The sequence below is a fragment of the Parasteatoda tepidariorum genome, chromosome 7, assembly GCF_982258835.1.
Source record: "Parasteatoda tepidariorum strain Cologne lab strain chromosome 7, Ptep-v5.0, whole genome shotgun sequence".
In the NCBI taxonomy this organism is placed as follows: Eukaryota; Metazoa; Arthropoda; class Arachnida; order Araneae; family Theridiidae; genus Parasteatoda; species Parasteatoda tepidariorum.
The window spans coordinates 90060820-90078597 of NC_141761.1; the positions used below are offsets into that span (position 1 = coordinate 90060820).

A 17778-nucleotide genomic window follows, 5' to 3' on the forward strand; every position below is an offset into this window, starting at 1 on the left:
TGATAATCATTGTTCATTGTTCATCAATATTTTTCATGGAACTCTAAGCAAAGGGCTTAAAATAGTAGAGCACTCTCTCGAAGATTCCATAAAGATTTTAAAAGATTTTTTTCTCGAATCTTGTCTGCGACAACAAGGATAGAGTACATATCTATATTCTTCAACGTTTCTTAAATTGGTTTTTAAATCATTATTCATTTTTGGTTGATAATCATTGTTCATTGTTCATCAATATTTTTCATGGAACTCTAAGCAAAGGGCTTAAAATAGTAGAGCACTCTCTCGAAGATTCCATAAAGATTTTAAAAGATTTTTTTCTCGAATCTTGTCTGCGACAACAAGGATAGAGTACATATCTATATTCTTCAACGTTTCTTAAATTGGTTTTTAAATCATTATTCATTTTTGGTTGATAATCATTGTTCATTGTTCATCAATATTTTTCATGGAACTCTAAGCAAAGGGCTTAAAATAGTAGAGCACTCTCTCGAAGATTCCATAAAGATTTTAAACGATTTTTTTCTCGAATCTTGTCTGCGACAACAAGGATAGAGTACATATCTATATTCTTCAACGTTTCTTAAATTGGTTTTTAAATCATTATTCATTTTTGGTTGATAATCATTGTTCATTGTTCATCAATATTTTTCATGGAACTCTAAGCAAAGGGCTTAAAATAGTAGAGCACTCTCTCGAAGATTCCATAAAGATTTTAAAAGATTTTTTTCTCGAATCTTGTCTGCGACAACAAGGATAGAGTACATATCTATATTCTTCAACGTTTCTTAAATTGGTTTTTAAATCATTATTCATTTTTGGTTGATAATCATTGTTCATTGTTCATCAATATTTTTCATGGAACTCTAAGCAAAGGGCTTAAAATAGTAGAGCACTCTCTCGAAGATTCCATAAAGATTTTAAAAGATTTTTTTCTCGAATCTTGTCTGCGACAACAAGGATAGAGTACATATCTATATTCTTCAACGTTTCTTAAATTGGTTTTTAAATCATTATTCATTTTTGGTTGATAATCATTGTTCATTGTTCATCAATATTTTTCATGGAACTCTAAGCAAAGGGCTTAAAATAGTAGAGCACTCTCTCGAAGATTCCATAAAGATTTTAAAAGATTTTTTTCTCGAATCTTGTCTGCGACAACAAGGATAGAGTACATATCTATATTCTTCAACGTTTCTTAAATTGGTTTTTAAATCATTATTCATTTTTGGTTGATAATCATTGTTCATTGTTCATCAATATTTTTCATGGAACTCTAAGCAAAGGGCTTAAAATAGTAGAGCACTCTCTCGAAGATTCCATAAAGATTTTAAAAGATTTTTTTCTCGAATCTTGTCTGCGACAACAAGGATAGAGTACATATCTATATTCTTCAACGTTTCTTAAATTGGTTTTTAAATCATTATTCATTTTTGGTTGATAATCATTGTTCATTGTTCATCAATATTTTTCATGGAACTCTAAGCAAAGGGCTTAAAATAGTAGAGCACTCTCTCGAAGATTCCATAAAGATTTTAAAAGATTTTTTTCTCGAATCTTGTCTGCGACAACAAGGATAGAGTACATATCTATATTCTTCAACGTTTCTTAAATTGGTTTTTAAATCATTATTCATTTTTGGTTGATAATCATTGTTCATTGTTCATCAATATTTTTCATGGAACTCTAAGCAAAGGGCTTAAAATAGTAGAGCACTCTCTCGAAGATTCCATAAAGATTTTAAAAGATTTTTTTCTCGAATCTTGTCTGCGACAACAAGGATAGAGTACATATCTATATTCTTCAACGTTTCTTAAATTGGTTTTTAAATCATTATTCATTTTTGGTTGATAATCATTGTTCATTGTTCATCAATATTTTTCATGGAACTCTAAGCAAAGGGCTTAAAATAGTAGAGCACTCTCTCGAAGATTCCATAAAGATTTTAAAAGATTTTTTTCTCGAATCTTGTCTGCGACAACAAGGATAGAGTACATATCTATATTCTTCAACGTTTCTTAAATTGGTTTTTAAATCATTATTCATTTTTGGTTGATAATCATTGTTCATTGTTCATCAATATTTTTCATGGAACTCTAAGCAAAGGGCTTAAAATAGTAGAGCACTCTCTCGAAGATTCCATAAAGATTTTAAAAGATTTTTTTCTCGAATCTTGTCTGCGACAACAAGGATAGAGTACATATCTATATTCTTCAACGTTTCTTAAATTGGTTTTTAAATCATTATTCATTTTTGGTTGATAATCATTGTTCATTGTTCATCAATATTTTTCATGGAACTCTAAGCAAAGGGCTTAAAATAGTAGAGCACTCTCTCGAAGATTCCATAAAGATTTTAAAAGATTTTTTTCTCGAATCTTGTCTGCGACAACAAGGATAGAGTACATATCTATATTCTTCAACGTTTCTTAAATTGGTTTTTAAATCATTATTCATTTTTGGTTGATAATCATTGTTCATTGTTCATCAATATTTTTCATGGAACTCTAAGCAAAGGGCTTAAAATAGTAGAGCACTCTCTCGAAGATTCCATAAAGATTTTAAAAGATTTTTTTCTCGAATCTTGTCTGCGACAACAAGGATAGAGTACATATCTATATTCTTCAACGTTTCTTAAATTGGTTTTTAAATCATTATTCATTTTTGGTTGATAATCATTGTTCATTGTTCATCAATATTTTTCATGGAACTCTAAGCAAAGGGCTTAAAATAGTAGAGCACTCTCTCGAAGATTCCATAAAGATTTTAAAAGATTTTTTTCTCGAATCTTGTCTGCGACAACAAGGATAGAGTACATATCTATATTCTTCAACGTTTCTTAAATTGGTTTTTAAATCATTATTCATTTTTGGTTGATAATCATTGTTCATTGTTCATCAATATTTTTCATGGAACTCTAAGCAAAGGGCTTAAAATAGTAGAGCACTCTCTCGAAGATTCCATAAAGATTTTAAAAGATTTTTTTCTCGAATCTTGTCTGCGACAACAAGGATAGAGTACATATCTATATTCTTCAACGTTTCTTAAATTGGTTTTTAAATCATTATTCATTTTTGGTTGATAATCATTGTTCATTGTTCATCAATATTTTTCATGGAACTCTAAGCAAAGGGCTTAAAATAGTAGAGCACTCTCTCGAAGATTCCATAAAGATTTTAAAAGATTTTTTTCTCGAATCTTGTCTGCGACAACAAGGATAGAGTACATATCTATATTCTTCAACGTTTCTTAAATTGGTTTTTAAATCATTATTCATTTTTGGTTGATAATCATTGTTCATTGTTCATCAATATTTTTCATGGAACTCTAAGCAAAGGGCTTAAAATAGTAGAGCACTCTCTCGAAGATTCCATAAAGATTTTAAAAGATTTTTTTCTCGAATCTTGTCTGCGACAACAAGGATAGAGTACATATCTATATTCTTCAACGTTTCTTAAATTGGTTTTTAAATCATTATTCATTTTTGGTTGATAATCATTGTTCATTGTTCATCAATATTTTTCATGGAACTCTAAGCAAAGGGCTTAAAATAGTAGAGCACTCTCTCGAAGATTCCATAAAGATTTTAAAAGATTTTTTTCTCGAATCTTGTCTGCGACAACAAGGATAGAGTACATATCTATATTCTTCAACGTTTCTTAAATTGGTTTTTAAATCATTATTCATTTTTGGTTGATAATCATTGTTCATTGTTCATCAATATTTTTCATGGAACTCTAAGCAAAGGGCTTAAAATAGTAGAGCACTCTCTCGAAGATTCCATAAAGATTTTAAAAGATTTTTTTCTCGAATCTTGTCTGCGACAACAAGGATAGAGTACATATCTATATTCTTCAACGTTTCTTAAATTGGTTTTTAAATCATTATTCATTTTTGGTTGATAATCATTGTTCATTGTTCATCAATATTTTTCATGGAACTCTAAGCAAAGGGCTTAAAATAGTAGAGCACTCTCTCGAAGATTCCATAAAGATTTTAAAAGATTTTTTTCTCGAATCTTGTCTGCGACAACAAGGATAGAGTACATATCTATATTCTTCAACGTTTCTTAAATTGGTTTTTAAATCATTATTCATTTTTGGTTGATAATCATTGTTCATTGTTCATCAATATTTTTCATGGAACTCTAAGCAAAGGGCTTAAAATAGTAGAGCACTCTCTCGAAGATTCCATAAAGATTTTAAAAGATTTTTTTCTCGAATCTTGTCTGCGACAACAAGGATAGAGTACATATCTATATTCTTCAACGTTTCTTAAATTGGTTTTTAAATCATTATTCATTTTTGGTTGATAATCATTGTTCATTGTTCATCAATATTTTTCATGGAACTCTAAGCAAAGGGCTTAAAATAGTAGAGCACTCTCTCGAAGATTCCATAAAGATTTTAAAAGATTTTTTTCTCGAATCTTGTCTGCGACAACAAGGATAGAGTACATATCTATATTCTTCAACGTTTCTTAAATTGGTTTTTAAATCATTATTCATTTTTGGTTGATAATCATTGTTCATTGTTCATCAATATTTTTCATGGAACTCTAAGCAAAGGGCTTAAAATAGTAGAGCACTCTCTCGAAGATTCCATAAAGATTTTAAAAGATTTTTTTCTCGAATCTTGTCTGCGACAACAAGGATAGAGTACATATCTATATTCTTCAACGTTTCTTAAATTGGTTTTTAAATCATTATTCATTTTTGGTTGATAATCATTGTTCATTGTTCATCAATATTTTTCATGGAACTCTAAGCAAAGGGCTTAAAATAGTAGAGCACTCTCTCGAAGATTCCATAAAGATTTTAAAAGATTTTTTTCTCGAATCTTGTCTGCGACAACAAGGATAGAGTACATATCTATATTCTTCAACGTTTCTTAAATTGGTTTTTAAATCATTATTCATTTTTGGTTGATAATCATTGTTCATTGTTCATCAATATTTTTCATGGAACTCTAAGCAAAGGGCTTAAAATAGTAGAGCACTCTCTCGAAGATTCCATAAAGATTTTAAAAGATTTTTTTCTCGAATCTTGTCTGCGACAACAAGGATAGAGTACATATCTATATTCTTCAACGTTTCTTAAATTGGTTTTTAAATCATTATTCATTTTTGGTTGATAATCATTGTTCATTGTTCATCAATATTTTTCATGGAACTCTAAGCAAAGGGCTTAAAATAGTAGAGCACTCTCTCGAAGATTCCATAAAGATTTTAAAAGATTTTTTTCTCGAATCTTGTCTGCGACAACAAGGATAGAGTACATATCTATATTCTTCAACGTTTCTTAAATTGGTTTTTAAATCATTATTCATTTTTGGTTGATAATCATTGTTCATTGTTCATCAATATTTTTCATGGAACTCTAAGCAAAGGGCTTAAAATAGTAGAGCACTCTCTCGAAGATTCCATAAAGATTTTAAAAGATTTTTTTCTCGAATCTTGTCTGCGACAACAAGGATAGAGTACATATCTATATTCTTCAACGTTTCTTAAATTGGTTTTTAAATCATTATTCATTTTTGGTTGATAATCATTGTTCATTGTTCATCAATATTTTTCATGGAACTCTAAGCAAAGGGCTTAAAATAGTAGAGCACTCTCTCGAAGATTCCATAAAGATTTTAAAAGATTTTTTTCTCGAATCTTGTCTGCGACAACAAGGATAGAGTACATATCTATATTCTTCAACGTTTCTTAAATTGGTTTTTAAATCATTATTCATTTTTGGTTGATAATCATTGTTCATTGTTCATCAATATTTTTCATGGAACTCTAAGCAAAGGGCTTAAAATAGTAGAGCACTCTCTCGAAGATTCCATAAAGATTTTAAAAGATTTTTTTCTCGAATCTTGTCTGCGACAACAAGGATAGAGTACATATCTATATTCTTCAACGTTTCTTAAATTGGTTTTTAAATCATTATTCATTTTTGGTTGATAATCATTGTTCATTGTTCATCAATATTTTTCATGGAACTCTAAGCAAAGGGCTTAAAATAGTAGAGCACTCTCTCGAAGATTCCATAAAGATTTTAAAAGATTTTTTTCTCGAATCTTGTCTGCGACAACAAGGATAGAGTACATATCTATATTCTTCAACGTTTCTTAAATTGGTTTTTAAATCATTATTCATTTTTGGTTGATAATCATTGTTCATTGTTCATCAATATTTTTCATGGAACTCTAAGCAAAGGGCTTAAAATAGTAGAGCACTCTCTCGAAGATTCCATAAAGATTTTAAAAGATTTTTTTCTCGAATCTTGTCTGCGACAACAAGGATAGAGTACATATCTATATTCTTCAACGTTTCTTAAATTGGTTTTTAAATCATTATTCATTTTTGGTTGATAATCATTGTTCATTGTTCATCAATATTTTTCATGGAACTCTAAGCAAAGGGCTTAAAATAGTAGAGCACTCTCTCGAAGATTCCATAAAGATTTTAAAAGATTTTTTTCTCGAATCTTGTCTGCGACAACAAGGATAGAGTACATATCTATATTCTTCAACGTTTCTTAAATTGGTTTTTAAATCATTATTCATTTTTGGTTGATAATCATTGTTCATTGTTCATCAATATTTTTCATGGAACTCTAAGCAAAGGGCTTAAAATAGTAGAGCACTCTCTCGAAGATTCCATAAAGATTTTAAAAGATTTTTTTCTCGAATCTTGTCTGCGACAACAAGGATAGAGTACATATCTATATTCTTCAACGTTTCTTAAATTGGTTTTTAAATCATTATTCATTTTTGGTTGATAATCATTGTTCATTGTTCATCAATATTTTTCATGGAACTCTAAGCAAAGGGCTTAAAATAGTAGAGCACTCTCTCGAAGATTCCATAAAGATTTTAAAAGATTTTTTTCTCGAATCTTGTCTGCGACAACAAGGATAGAGTACATATCTATATTCTTCAACGTTTCTTAAATTGGTTTTTAAATCATTATTCATTTTTGGTTGATAATCATTGTTCATTGTTCATCAATATTTTTCATGGAACTCTAAGCAAAGGGCTTAAAATAGTAGAGCACTCTCTCGAAGATTCCATAAAGATTTTAAAAGATTTTTTTCTCGAATCTTGTCTGCGACAACAAGGATAGAGTACATATCTATATTCTTCAACGTTTCTTAAATTGGTTTTTAAATCATTATTCATTTTTGGTTGATAATCATTGTTCATTGTTCATCAATATTTTTCATGGAACTCTAAGCAAAGGGCTTAAAATAGTAGAGCACTCTCTCGAAGATTCCATAAAGATTTTAAAAGATTTTTTTCTCGAATCTTGTCTGCGACAACAAGGATAGAGTACATATCTATATTCTTCAACGTTTCTTAAATTGGTTTTTAAATCATTATTCATTTTTGGTTGATAATCATTGTTCATTGTTCATCAATATTTTTCATGGAACTCTAAGCAAAGGGCTTAAAATAGTAGAGCACTCTCTCGAAGATTCCATAAAGATTTTAAAAGATTTTTTTCTCGAATCTTGTCTGCGACAACAAGGATAGAGTACATATCTATATTCTTCAACGTTTCTTAAATTGGTTTTTAAATCATTATTCATTTTTGGTTGATAATCATTGTTCATTGTTCATCAATATTTTTCATGGAACTCTAAGCAAAGGGCTTAAAATAGTAGAGCACTCTCTCGAAGATTCCATAAAGATTTTAAAAGATTTTTTTCTCGAATCTTGTCTGCGACAACAAGGATAGAGTACATATCTATATTCTTCAACGTTTCTTAAATTGGTTTTTAAATCATTATTCATTTTTGGTTGATAATCATTGTTCATTGTTCATCAATATTTTTCATGGAACTCTAAGCAAAGGGCTTAAAATAGTAGAGCACTCTCTCGAAGATTCCATAAAGATTTTAAAAGATTTTTTTCTCGAATCTTGTCTGCGACAACAAGGATAGAGTACATATCTATATTCTTCAACGTTTCTTAAATTGGTTTTTAAATCATTATTCATTTTTGGTTGATAATCATTGTTCATTGTTCATCAATATTTTTCATGGAACTCTAAGCAAAGGGCTTAAAATAGTAGAGCACTCTCTCGAAGATTCCATAAAGATTTTAAAAGATTTTTTTCTCGAATCTTGTCTGCGACAACAAGGATAGAGTACATATCTATATTCTTCAACGTTTCTTAAATTGGTTTTTAAATCATTATTCATTTTTGGTTGATAATCATTGTTCATTGTTCATCAATATTTTTCATGGAACTCTAAGCAAAGGGCTTAAAATAGTAGAGCACTCTCTCGAAGATTCCATAAAGATTTTAAAAGATTTTTTTCTCGAATCTTGTCTGCGACAACAAGGATAGAGTACATATCTATATTCTTCAACGTTTCTTAAATTGGTTTTTAAATCATTATTCATTTTTGGTTGATAATCATTGTTCATTGTTCATCAATATTTTTCATGGAACTCTAAGCAAAGGGCTTAAAATAGTAGAGCACTCTCTCGAAGATTCCATAAAGATTTTAAAAGATTTTTTTCTCGAATCTTGTCTGCGACAACAAGGATAGAGTACATATCTATATTCTTCAACGTTTCTTAAATTGGTTTTTAAATCATTATTCATTTTTGGTTGATAATCATTGTTCATTGTTCATCAATATTTTTCATGGAACTCTAAGCAAAGGGCTTAAAATAGTAGAGCACTCTCTCGAAGATTCCATAAAGATTTTAAAAGATTTTTTTCTCGAATCTTGTCTGCGACAACAAGGATAGAGTACATATCTATATTCTTCAACGTTTCTTAAATTGGTTTTTAAATCATTATTCATTTTTGGTTGATAATCATTGTTCATTGTTCATCAATATTTTTCATGGAACTCTAAGCAAAGGGCTTAAAATAGTAGAGCACTCTCTCGAAGATTCCATAAAGATTTTAAAAGATTTTTTTCTCGAATCTTGTCTGCGACAACAAGGATAGAGTACATATCTATATTCTTCAACGTTTCTTAAATTGGTTTTTAAATCATTATTCATTTTTGGTTGATAATCATTGTTCATTGTTCATCAATATTTTTCATGGAACTCTAAGCAAAGGGCTTAAAATAGTAGAGCACTCTCTCGAAGATTCCATAAAGATTTTAAAAGATTTTTTTCTCGAATCTTGTCTGCGACAACAAGGATAGAGTACATATCTATATTCTTCAACGTTTCTTAAATTGGTTTTTAAATCATTATTCATTTTTGGTTGATAATCATTGTTCATTGTTCATCAATATTTTTCATGGAACTCTAAGCAAAGGGCTTAAAATAGTAGAGCACTCTCTCGAAGATTCCATAAAGATTTTAAAAGATTTTTTTCTCGAATCTTGTCTGCGACAACAAGGATAGAGTACATATCTATATTCTTCAACGTTTCTTAAATTGGTTTTTAAATCATTATTCATTTTTGGTTGATAATCATTGTTCATTGTTCATCAATATTTTTCATGGAACTCTAAGCAAAGGGCTTAAAATAGTAGAGCACTCTCTCGAAGATTCCATAAAGATTTTAAAAGATTTTTTTCTCGAATCTTGTCTGCGACAACAAGGATAGAGTACATATCTATATTCTTCAACGTTTCTTAAATTGGTTTTTAAATCATTATTCATTTTTGGTTGATAATCATTGTTCATTGTTCATCAATATTTTTCATGGAACTCTAAGCAAAGGGCTTAAAATAGTAGAGCACTCTCTCGAAGATTCCATAAAGATTTTAAAAGATTTTTTTCTCGAATCTTGTCTGCGACAACAAGGATAGAGTACATATCTATATTCTTCAACGTTTCTTAAATTGGTTTTTAAATCATTATTCATTTTTGGTTGATAATCATTGTTCATTGTTCATCAATATTTTTCATGGAACTCTAAGCAAAGGGCTTAAAATAGTAGAGCACTCTCTCGAAGATTCCATAAAGATTTTAAAAGATTTTTTTCTCGAATCTTGTCTGCGACAACAAGGATAGAGTACATATCTATATTCTTCAACGTTTCTTAAATTGGTTTTTAAATCATTATTCATTTTTGGTTGATAATCATTGTTCATTGTTCATCAATATTTTTCATGGAACTCTAAGCAAAGGGCTTAAAATAGTAGAGCACTCTCTCGAAGATTCCATAAAGATTTTAAAAGATTTTTTTCTCGAATCTTGTCTGCGACAACAAGGATAGAGTACATATCTATATTCTTCAACGTTTCTTAAATTGGTTTTTAAATCATTATTCATTTTTGGTTGATAATCATTGTTCATTGTTCATCAATATTTTTCATGGAACTCTAAGCAAAGGGCTTAAAATAGTAGAGCACTCTCTCGAAGATTCCATAAAGATTTTAAAAGATTTTTTTCTCGAATCTTGTCTGCGACAACAAGGATAGAGTACATATCTATATTCTTCAACGTTTCTTAAATTGGTTTTTAAATCATTATTCATTTTTGGTTGATAATCATTGTTCATTGTTCATCAATATTTTTCATGGAACTCTAAGCAAAGGGCTTAAAATAGTAGAGCACTCTCTCGAAGATTCCATAAAGATTTTAAAAGATTTTTTTCTCGAATCTTGTCTGCGACAACAAGGATAGAGTACATATCTATATTCTTCAACGTTTCTTAAATTGGTTTTTAAATCATTATTCATTTTTGGTTGATAATCATTGTTCATTGTTCATCAATATTTTTCATGGAACTCTAAGCAAAGGGCTTAAAATAGTAGAGCACTCTCTCGAAGATTCCATAAAGATTTTAAAAGATTTTTTTCTCGAATCTTGTCTGCGACAACAAGGATAGAGTACATATCTATATTCTTCAACGTTTCTTAAATTGGTTTTTAAATCATTATTCATTTTTGGTTGATAATCATTGTTCATTGTTCATCAATATTTTTCATGGAACTCTAAGCAAAGGGCTTAAAATAGTAGAGCACTCTCTCGAAGATTCCATAAAGATTTTAAAAGATTTTTTTCTCGAATCTTGTCTGCGACAACAAGGATAGAGTACATATCTATATTCTTCAACGTTTCTTAAATTGGTTTTTAAATCATTATTCATTTTTGGTTGATAATCATTGTTCATTGTTCATCAATATTTTTCATGGAACTCTAAGCAAAGGGCTTAAAATAGTAGAGCACTCTCTCGAAGATTCCATAAAGATTTTAAAAGATTTTTTTCTCGAATCTTGTCTGCGACAACAAGGATAGAGTACATATCTATATTCTTCAACGTTTCTTAAATTGGTTTTTAAATCATTATTCATTTTTGGTTGATAATCATTGTTCATTGTTCATCAATATTTTTCATGGAACTCTAAGCAAAGGGCTTAAAATAGTAGAGCACTCTCTCGAAGATTCCATAAAGATTTTAAAAGATTTTTTTCTCGAATCTTGTCTGCGACAACAAGGATAGAGTACATATCTATATTCTTCAACGTTTCTTAAATTGGTTTTTAAATCATTATTCATTTTTGGTTGATAATCATTGTTCATTGTTCATCAATATTTTTCATGGAACTCTAAGCAAAGGGCTTAAAATAGTAGAGCACTCTCTCGAAGATTCCATAAAGATTTTAAACGATTTTTTTCTCGAATCTTGTCTGCGACAACAAGGATAGAGTACATATCTATATTCTTCAACGTTTCTTAAATTGGTTTTTAAATCATTATTCATTTTTGGTTGATAATCATTGTTCATTGTTCATCAATATTTTTCATGGAACTCTAAGCAAAGGGCTTAAAATAGTAGAGCACTCTCTCGAAGATTCCATAAAGATTTTAAAAGATTTTTTTCTCGAATCTTGTCTGCGACAACAAGGATAGAGTACATATCTATATTCTTCAACGTTTCTTAAATTGGTTTTTAAATCATTATTCATTTTTGGTTGATAATCATTGTTCATTGTTCATCAATATTTTTCATGGAACTCTAAGCAAAGGGCTTAAAATAGTAGAGCACTCTCTCGAAGATTCCATAAAGATTTTAAAAGATTTTTTTCTCGAATCTTGTCTGCGACAACAAGGATAGAGTACATATCTATATTCTTCAACGTTTCTTAAATTGGTTTTTAAATCATTATTCATTTTTGGTTGATAATCATTGTTCATTGTTCATCAATATTTTTCATGGAACTCTAAGCAAAGGGCTTAAAATAGTAGAGCACTCTCTCGAAGATTCCATAAAGATTTTAAAAGATTTTTTTCTCGAATCTTGTCTGCGACAACAAGGATAGAGTACATATCTATATTCTTCAACGTTTCTTAAATTGGTTTTTAAATCATTATTCATTTTTGGTTGATAATCATTGTTCATTGTTCATCAATATTTTTCATGGAACTCTAAGCAAAGGGCTTAAAATAGTAGAGCACTCTCTCGAAGATTCCATAAAGATTTTAAACGATTTTTTTCTCGAATCTTGTCTGCGACAACAAGGATAGAGTACATATCTATATTCTTCAACGTTTCTTAAATTGGTTTTTAAATCATTATTCATTTTTGGTTGATAATCATTGTTCATTGTTCATCAATATTTTTCATGGAACTCTAAGCAAAGGGCTTAAAATAGTAGAGCACTCTCTCGAAGATTCCATAAAGATTTTAAAAGATTTTTTTCTCGAATCTTGTCTGCGACAACAAGGATAGAGTACATATCTATATTCTTCAACGTTTCTTAAATTGGTTTTTAAATCATTATTCATTTTTGGTTGATAATCATTGTTCATTGTTCATCAATATTTTTCATGGAACTCTAAGCAAAGGGCTTAAAATAGTAGAGCACTCTCTCGAAGATTCCATAAAGATTTTAAACGATTTTTTTCTCGAATCTTGTCTGCGACAACAAGGATAGAGTACATATCTATATTCTTCAACGTTTCTTAAATTGGTTTTTAAATCATTATTCATTTTTGGTTGATAATCATTGTTCATTGTTCATCAATATTTTTCATGGAACTCTAAGCAAAGGGCTTAAAATAGTAGAGCACTCTCTCGAAGATTCCATAAAGATTTTAAAAGATTTTTTTCTCGAATCTTGTCTGCGACAACAAGGATAGAGTACATATCTATATTCTTCAACGTTTCTTAAATTGGTTTTTAAATCATTATTCATTTTTGGTTGATAATCATTGTTCATTGTTCATCAATATTTTTCATGGAACTCTAAGCAAAGGGCTTAAAATAGTAGAGCACTCTCTCGAAGATTCCATAAAGATTTTAAAAGATTTTTTTCTCGAATCTTGTCTGCGACAACAAGGATAGAGTATATTCTTCAACGTTTCTTAAATTGGTTTTTAAATCATTATTCATTTTTGATTGATAATCATTGTTCATTGTTCATCAATATTTTTCATGGAACTCTAAGCAAAGGGCATAAAATAGTAGAGCACTCTCTCGAAGATTCCATAAAGATTTTAAAAGATTTTTTTTCTCGAATCTTGTCTGCGACAACAAGGATTCAGGCGCCTCGCACACTTAAAATTTCACGTGCATGTTGAAGCAAAAAGACAGTAGCTTAAGGAGGCCAAATTATAAGTCAGCTATGACCGAAAAGTGTCCTCTGACTCCATCAATGGAAATGATGCTACGTAGATACAAAACGATGCCAGAGGTGCTGACATTCATACTCAATGCGTTGCAACTTTAGTCTTTGTCACCTCTGAGAATGCATTGCGGGACAATTTTCCATAGTAAATAGTGTTTCGCTGAATGGGTACTTTTACCCCGATTATTTCGCAAAAGTTATTCAGGCTTATTGGTCCTCGTTAAACTGTGATACCGTAAAGTGCTCGACTTCGCGTGCAGGTCGTTGGGCTACCGAAGTGGGGGTGTCATTCCCTCTGCAGAGGATCAAAATTGTGAATTGATCGGATCATCCTCAGGGACGTTTCCCAGACCGTCGCCAATACCCCATTGTGCAGCTCTAGTGCGACGTAAATGAACTACAACAACAATAATTCAGGCTCACTCAACAGATTATAAGGGAACCATTCTCACTATCTGCGATTTTTTTCAGCAGTGGATGCGGAATGAGAACCAGATTGATGAAAAATATCCCCCAACAAAAAGATTTAAAAACCAAGGTCTCATTCGCATGAGTTTATTTTCGCATACGAAAAAAATCGCAGGCAGTGAGAATGACCCTTAAGAATTCTTTTCAAAACCTAAATTTAAAAATAAAGGGAAAAAAAGAAGAAGGAGAAGAAAAGAGTATTAATTCTAAAACGTTTTTTAAATACTCCATGTTGAGGTCAATAAGATCAAGAATGAGATTAATAATACTCTAAATTCGTAAGCTTGATTATAAAAGTGATTCCTTTTTGATACTTTGAACTGGTTTTTGATACTCTGAACTGGAGGAAAAACTGGTTTCGGAAGATTTCAAATCAAGTTTTTTTCTATTAGTCTCAATAATGATTACAGTCACAGTTTAAAACTTGCTTTAGTACTTAATAGCAGTCTTTGAAAATTAAAGTGGTAGTAGAACTTAATTTACATCACACTAGAGCTGCACAATGGGCTATTGGCGATAGTCCAAAGACATGTCATCACAAATTTGATCCTGGGCGAAGGGGGTGGCTCTTCCGCTCTGGAAACCCGACAAACTGAGAGCGAAGTTGAGGACTTTACGGTAAAACGATTGAACGAGGACCGATACCAGGCACACCACGATTTCTTTACAAGCTGATCAAATTGGTCACCTTCCATCTCATGAACATCTGCCAGTGATGCTTGACTTCGGTGATCTACTTGGGAACCACGCCAGCCCAGTGCAGGATGTCTTAGGGTGTCATTGGGATGACAGACAGTTCCGTGTGCCTTTGGTAACCAACCGTCGACGATAACCTTAGAGAACAGCATATTAAAAACACCAAGAGTGCGAAAACTAAGACGCGAACAGTTCACGCGAGTTTTGGAAGCTCGAAAATTTCCTCCTGTAAAGCTTGCGAATTAGTAATAAAGGCACGAGCATGATTTTTCTGCACAATACGCAAGAGAGAGAAATGTATAATCTTAAAAGCTAATGTACTCAAATTAAAACTTTCATAAGCTAATTAAAATTTGTGTATTTCTTTCAGATTGAATTCGTCAGTGACATGCCCAAAACGATATCAGGTAAAATCTTGAGAAAAGAACTGAAACAAAGAGAATGGAAAAATTCCTGAGAAGAAAGAGAGAAAATATTATGGAGTAATTTTGTGCTGATTTAAAACAACTTAATTTTTTCTTGGCGCTTAGCGTTTGCGAAATAAAGTGTACTGCCCAGCGTGCTTAAAATGTACTAGTAGTATTTGCATTGGAGATTGACCTAATTTAAAAGTAATTTTTGCATAATGTAACACAACTTACGATATTATAAAATATGTTTTTTAAGGAAAAAAATTCATTTTTGCGAAACTTAAAAAGCTTAAATTGAGTATTGATGAAATTAACTTTCAGAAAATTTTGATAGCGTTTTCACGCATGAAAGTCACGTTTTTCTTGCTTGCATACACAGTAGTTTATAATTTTTTTTATTATAGTTTCATTTATTAACTATCGAAAAAGTTTAGAGGAGAATAGTAATAAAAAAATTTATATTAGTTTAATCTTAGTCATTTAAAAAAATAAAATCCAGTATTTTCAGAGAATCGGAGAATAGTTCTTGTGGAATAAAAATTTAAAAATATGAATTCCTTAGGAAGGCGATATAAGCTAATGAGATTTGCGTTATTAGAGGTGAAGGTGGGGGTCTGATTCAAGTTTCGGGCTTTTTTAGTAAGAACGTGTCCCTCAATGCCATAGGAAAGGATTTACAGGCGGATTCAAGGCTTTCTTATATGTCCCAAGAGGTTGTTGATGCTCTGGGTTAAATTTGTTTGTCCATTGCTTATGACTTTGAATCAAGGGTTAACTGCACTTTTGAGAAGTAAACTTAGGACTCCAAGCCTTTATTCCTATACCTCAAACAAAAATATAAAGGGTATCTTTGGCCATCTAGTAAAAGGCCTGCCAAAACCATCAAACCTTCATTGTCATGAAGGTCAGTTTCTTAGATATTCAAAGGCAGAGAAAGGAACTCATGTTTTCTCCTTGTGAAATTATTAACCTTTTGAACTTGGAACCCATTATTTACAATGAGAAAAATGGACTATTGCGATAGTAGAATCGTTTAGAGCGAGTTCCTTATTTCCAATATATCTGTAAGAGGGAATCATACCCCGTATTGTATTATCTTTTTTGTGATTATATGTCCACAGTTTCATACCTTCAGATTGCGATGAGTGTTGCGCACGATCATGAATGTGCGACATAAAATTATTGAATACTTCTTTGATTTCTATTCAATCAATCTACGTTCGAACCAAATTATATTTAAATCTGAATCCATGATTCCGGAGGCAATTGAAATCTAAAAATTCTCTTAATTATGAACATCTGTTTAAACAGGTTCATCCGTAAAGACTGCCCTTAATATGTATTTTCTAACTCCTTACCGAAAGTTGAAAAAACCTATCCGTATTAGGGGAGTAAAACCAACATTTAAGTGAGAAAAAAAACAAAAACGCAGTCAAAATTTGGCAAATTACAATAGAAGGAGGGTGAATGTGATGAGCATCACTACATATTTAATTGGTAATTGGAACTCAGAGATATTAATCGCCTTTCAACTCCTTACTGTTTCCACCCGCAACTCTCTTGTAGTGTAATCTCATTTACTTTCCGGTTGCGTGATTCATCCTAAAATAGCGTTTTTTTCTTCTTTTTGCTTAAATATTAGCTAGTAGTCCTCAATGTATAGATTTTTTTTATTTTCATTTGAGATTCTAAGGAAACGTATTGGGAGTGATCTTTACTTAACATCTTGTATACACTACACATGCAGAGCGTCTACAAAAGTTCATATGCACTAGCTTACGAGCCACATCAGACGTAAATATAAAAGCAGTATCTTGTTCTAGTAAAGTAGCTAAAACCACTTAGAGGGCCACCTGCAAAAAACTGCAGTGTTCGATTTTCTTGGCCAAAACGTTGCGCAATATTGAAAAAAGTGAATTACATGGTTATAGATATAGTTTTCCTAAGATTCTTTTGTCACTTCACAGTGACACTGCCCTCATGGACTGTTCCCACTGCATGCGATTTACGAACCTCAAATCGCTCGCTGTCGAGAAAAAGAGAATATCTTGATGTCGGGAGATATTTCACATATCGGGTTTTCATTCTTCCACGACGGTGATTGGAGAAGCGTGAAGGAGCGTTATGGATGGTTCACAATGAATGTGAGAGAGCTGTGGTGGCACAGGGGATGTGGCGCAGGGGTGTGTGGATCACTCGCTTCCCAATGAGGTGAACTGGGAACGAATCCCAGCGATGACTAGCCAATACGAATTCCGCACCCGACTCGCTCCGACCACAGTGCTGATGTCGAACATCCTCCGTAGTAGGCAGATCATGGGCTAGAGTTCCCTTGTAATCAGGCTAACTGAGGGAGATTTTCTCCGTGTAAAGCAGGTGCGGGATAGTTCCATCATAAAGTCCTCCACGAAGACAAATTTCACCTAATACTTGATACACAGGTTCCTTTGTTTTCCAGGTGGGGTTCAAAATTGCAAGGCTACGAAGTTGAATAGTGATAGTGGTAAACTCAAATTTTGGGTTGGCTGATCAACGACGGTTATAAAGTAAAATAAAATGAATGTAAAAATATCGCGTTAGTGAATTGGGAGATGTAAATGAGAACCTGATTGGTAAAATATATTTTCCGCTGATGAACTTGTCAAACAGATTCCCTTTC

At 31.3% G+C, this 17778-nt stretch overlaps 1 protein-coding gene across 1 annotated transcript in view; it reads left to right on the top strand.

The window, feature by feature from the left end:
* Positions 1-15278, top strand: part of LOC107451914 (acyl-coenzyme A synthetase ACSM3, mitochondrial) — a 106280-nt gene extending 91002 nt beyond the window's left edge. The window contains exon 16 of the mRNA XM_087168260.1: positions 15080-15278. Within this exon, the coding sequence (XP_087024386.1) occupies positions 15080-15166 (87 nt within the window). The 3' untranslated portion in view covers positions 15167-15278. The remainder of the gene's footprint in view (positions 1-15079) is intronic.
* The last annotated feature ends 2500 nt before the right edge of the window (positions 15279-17778 follow it).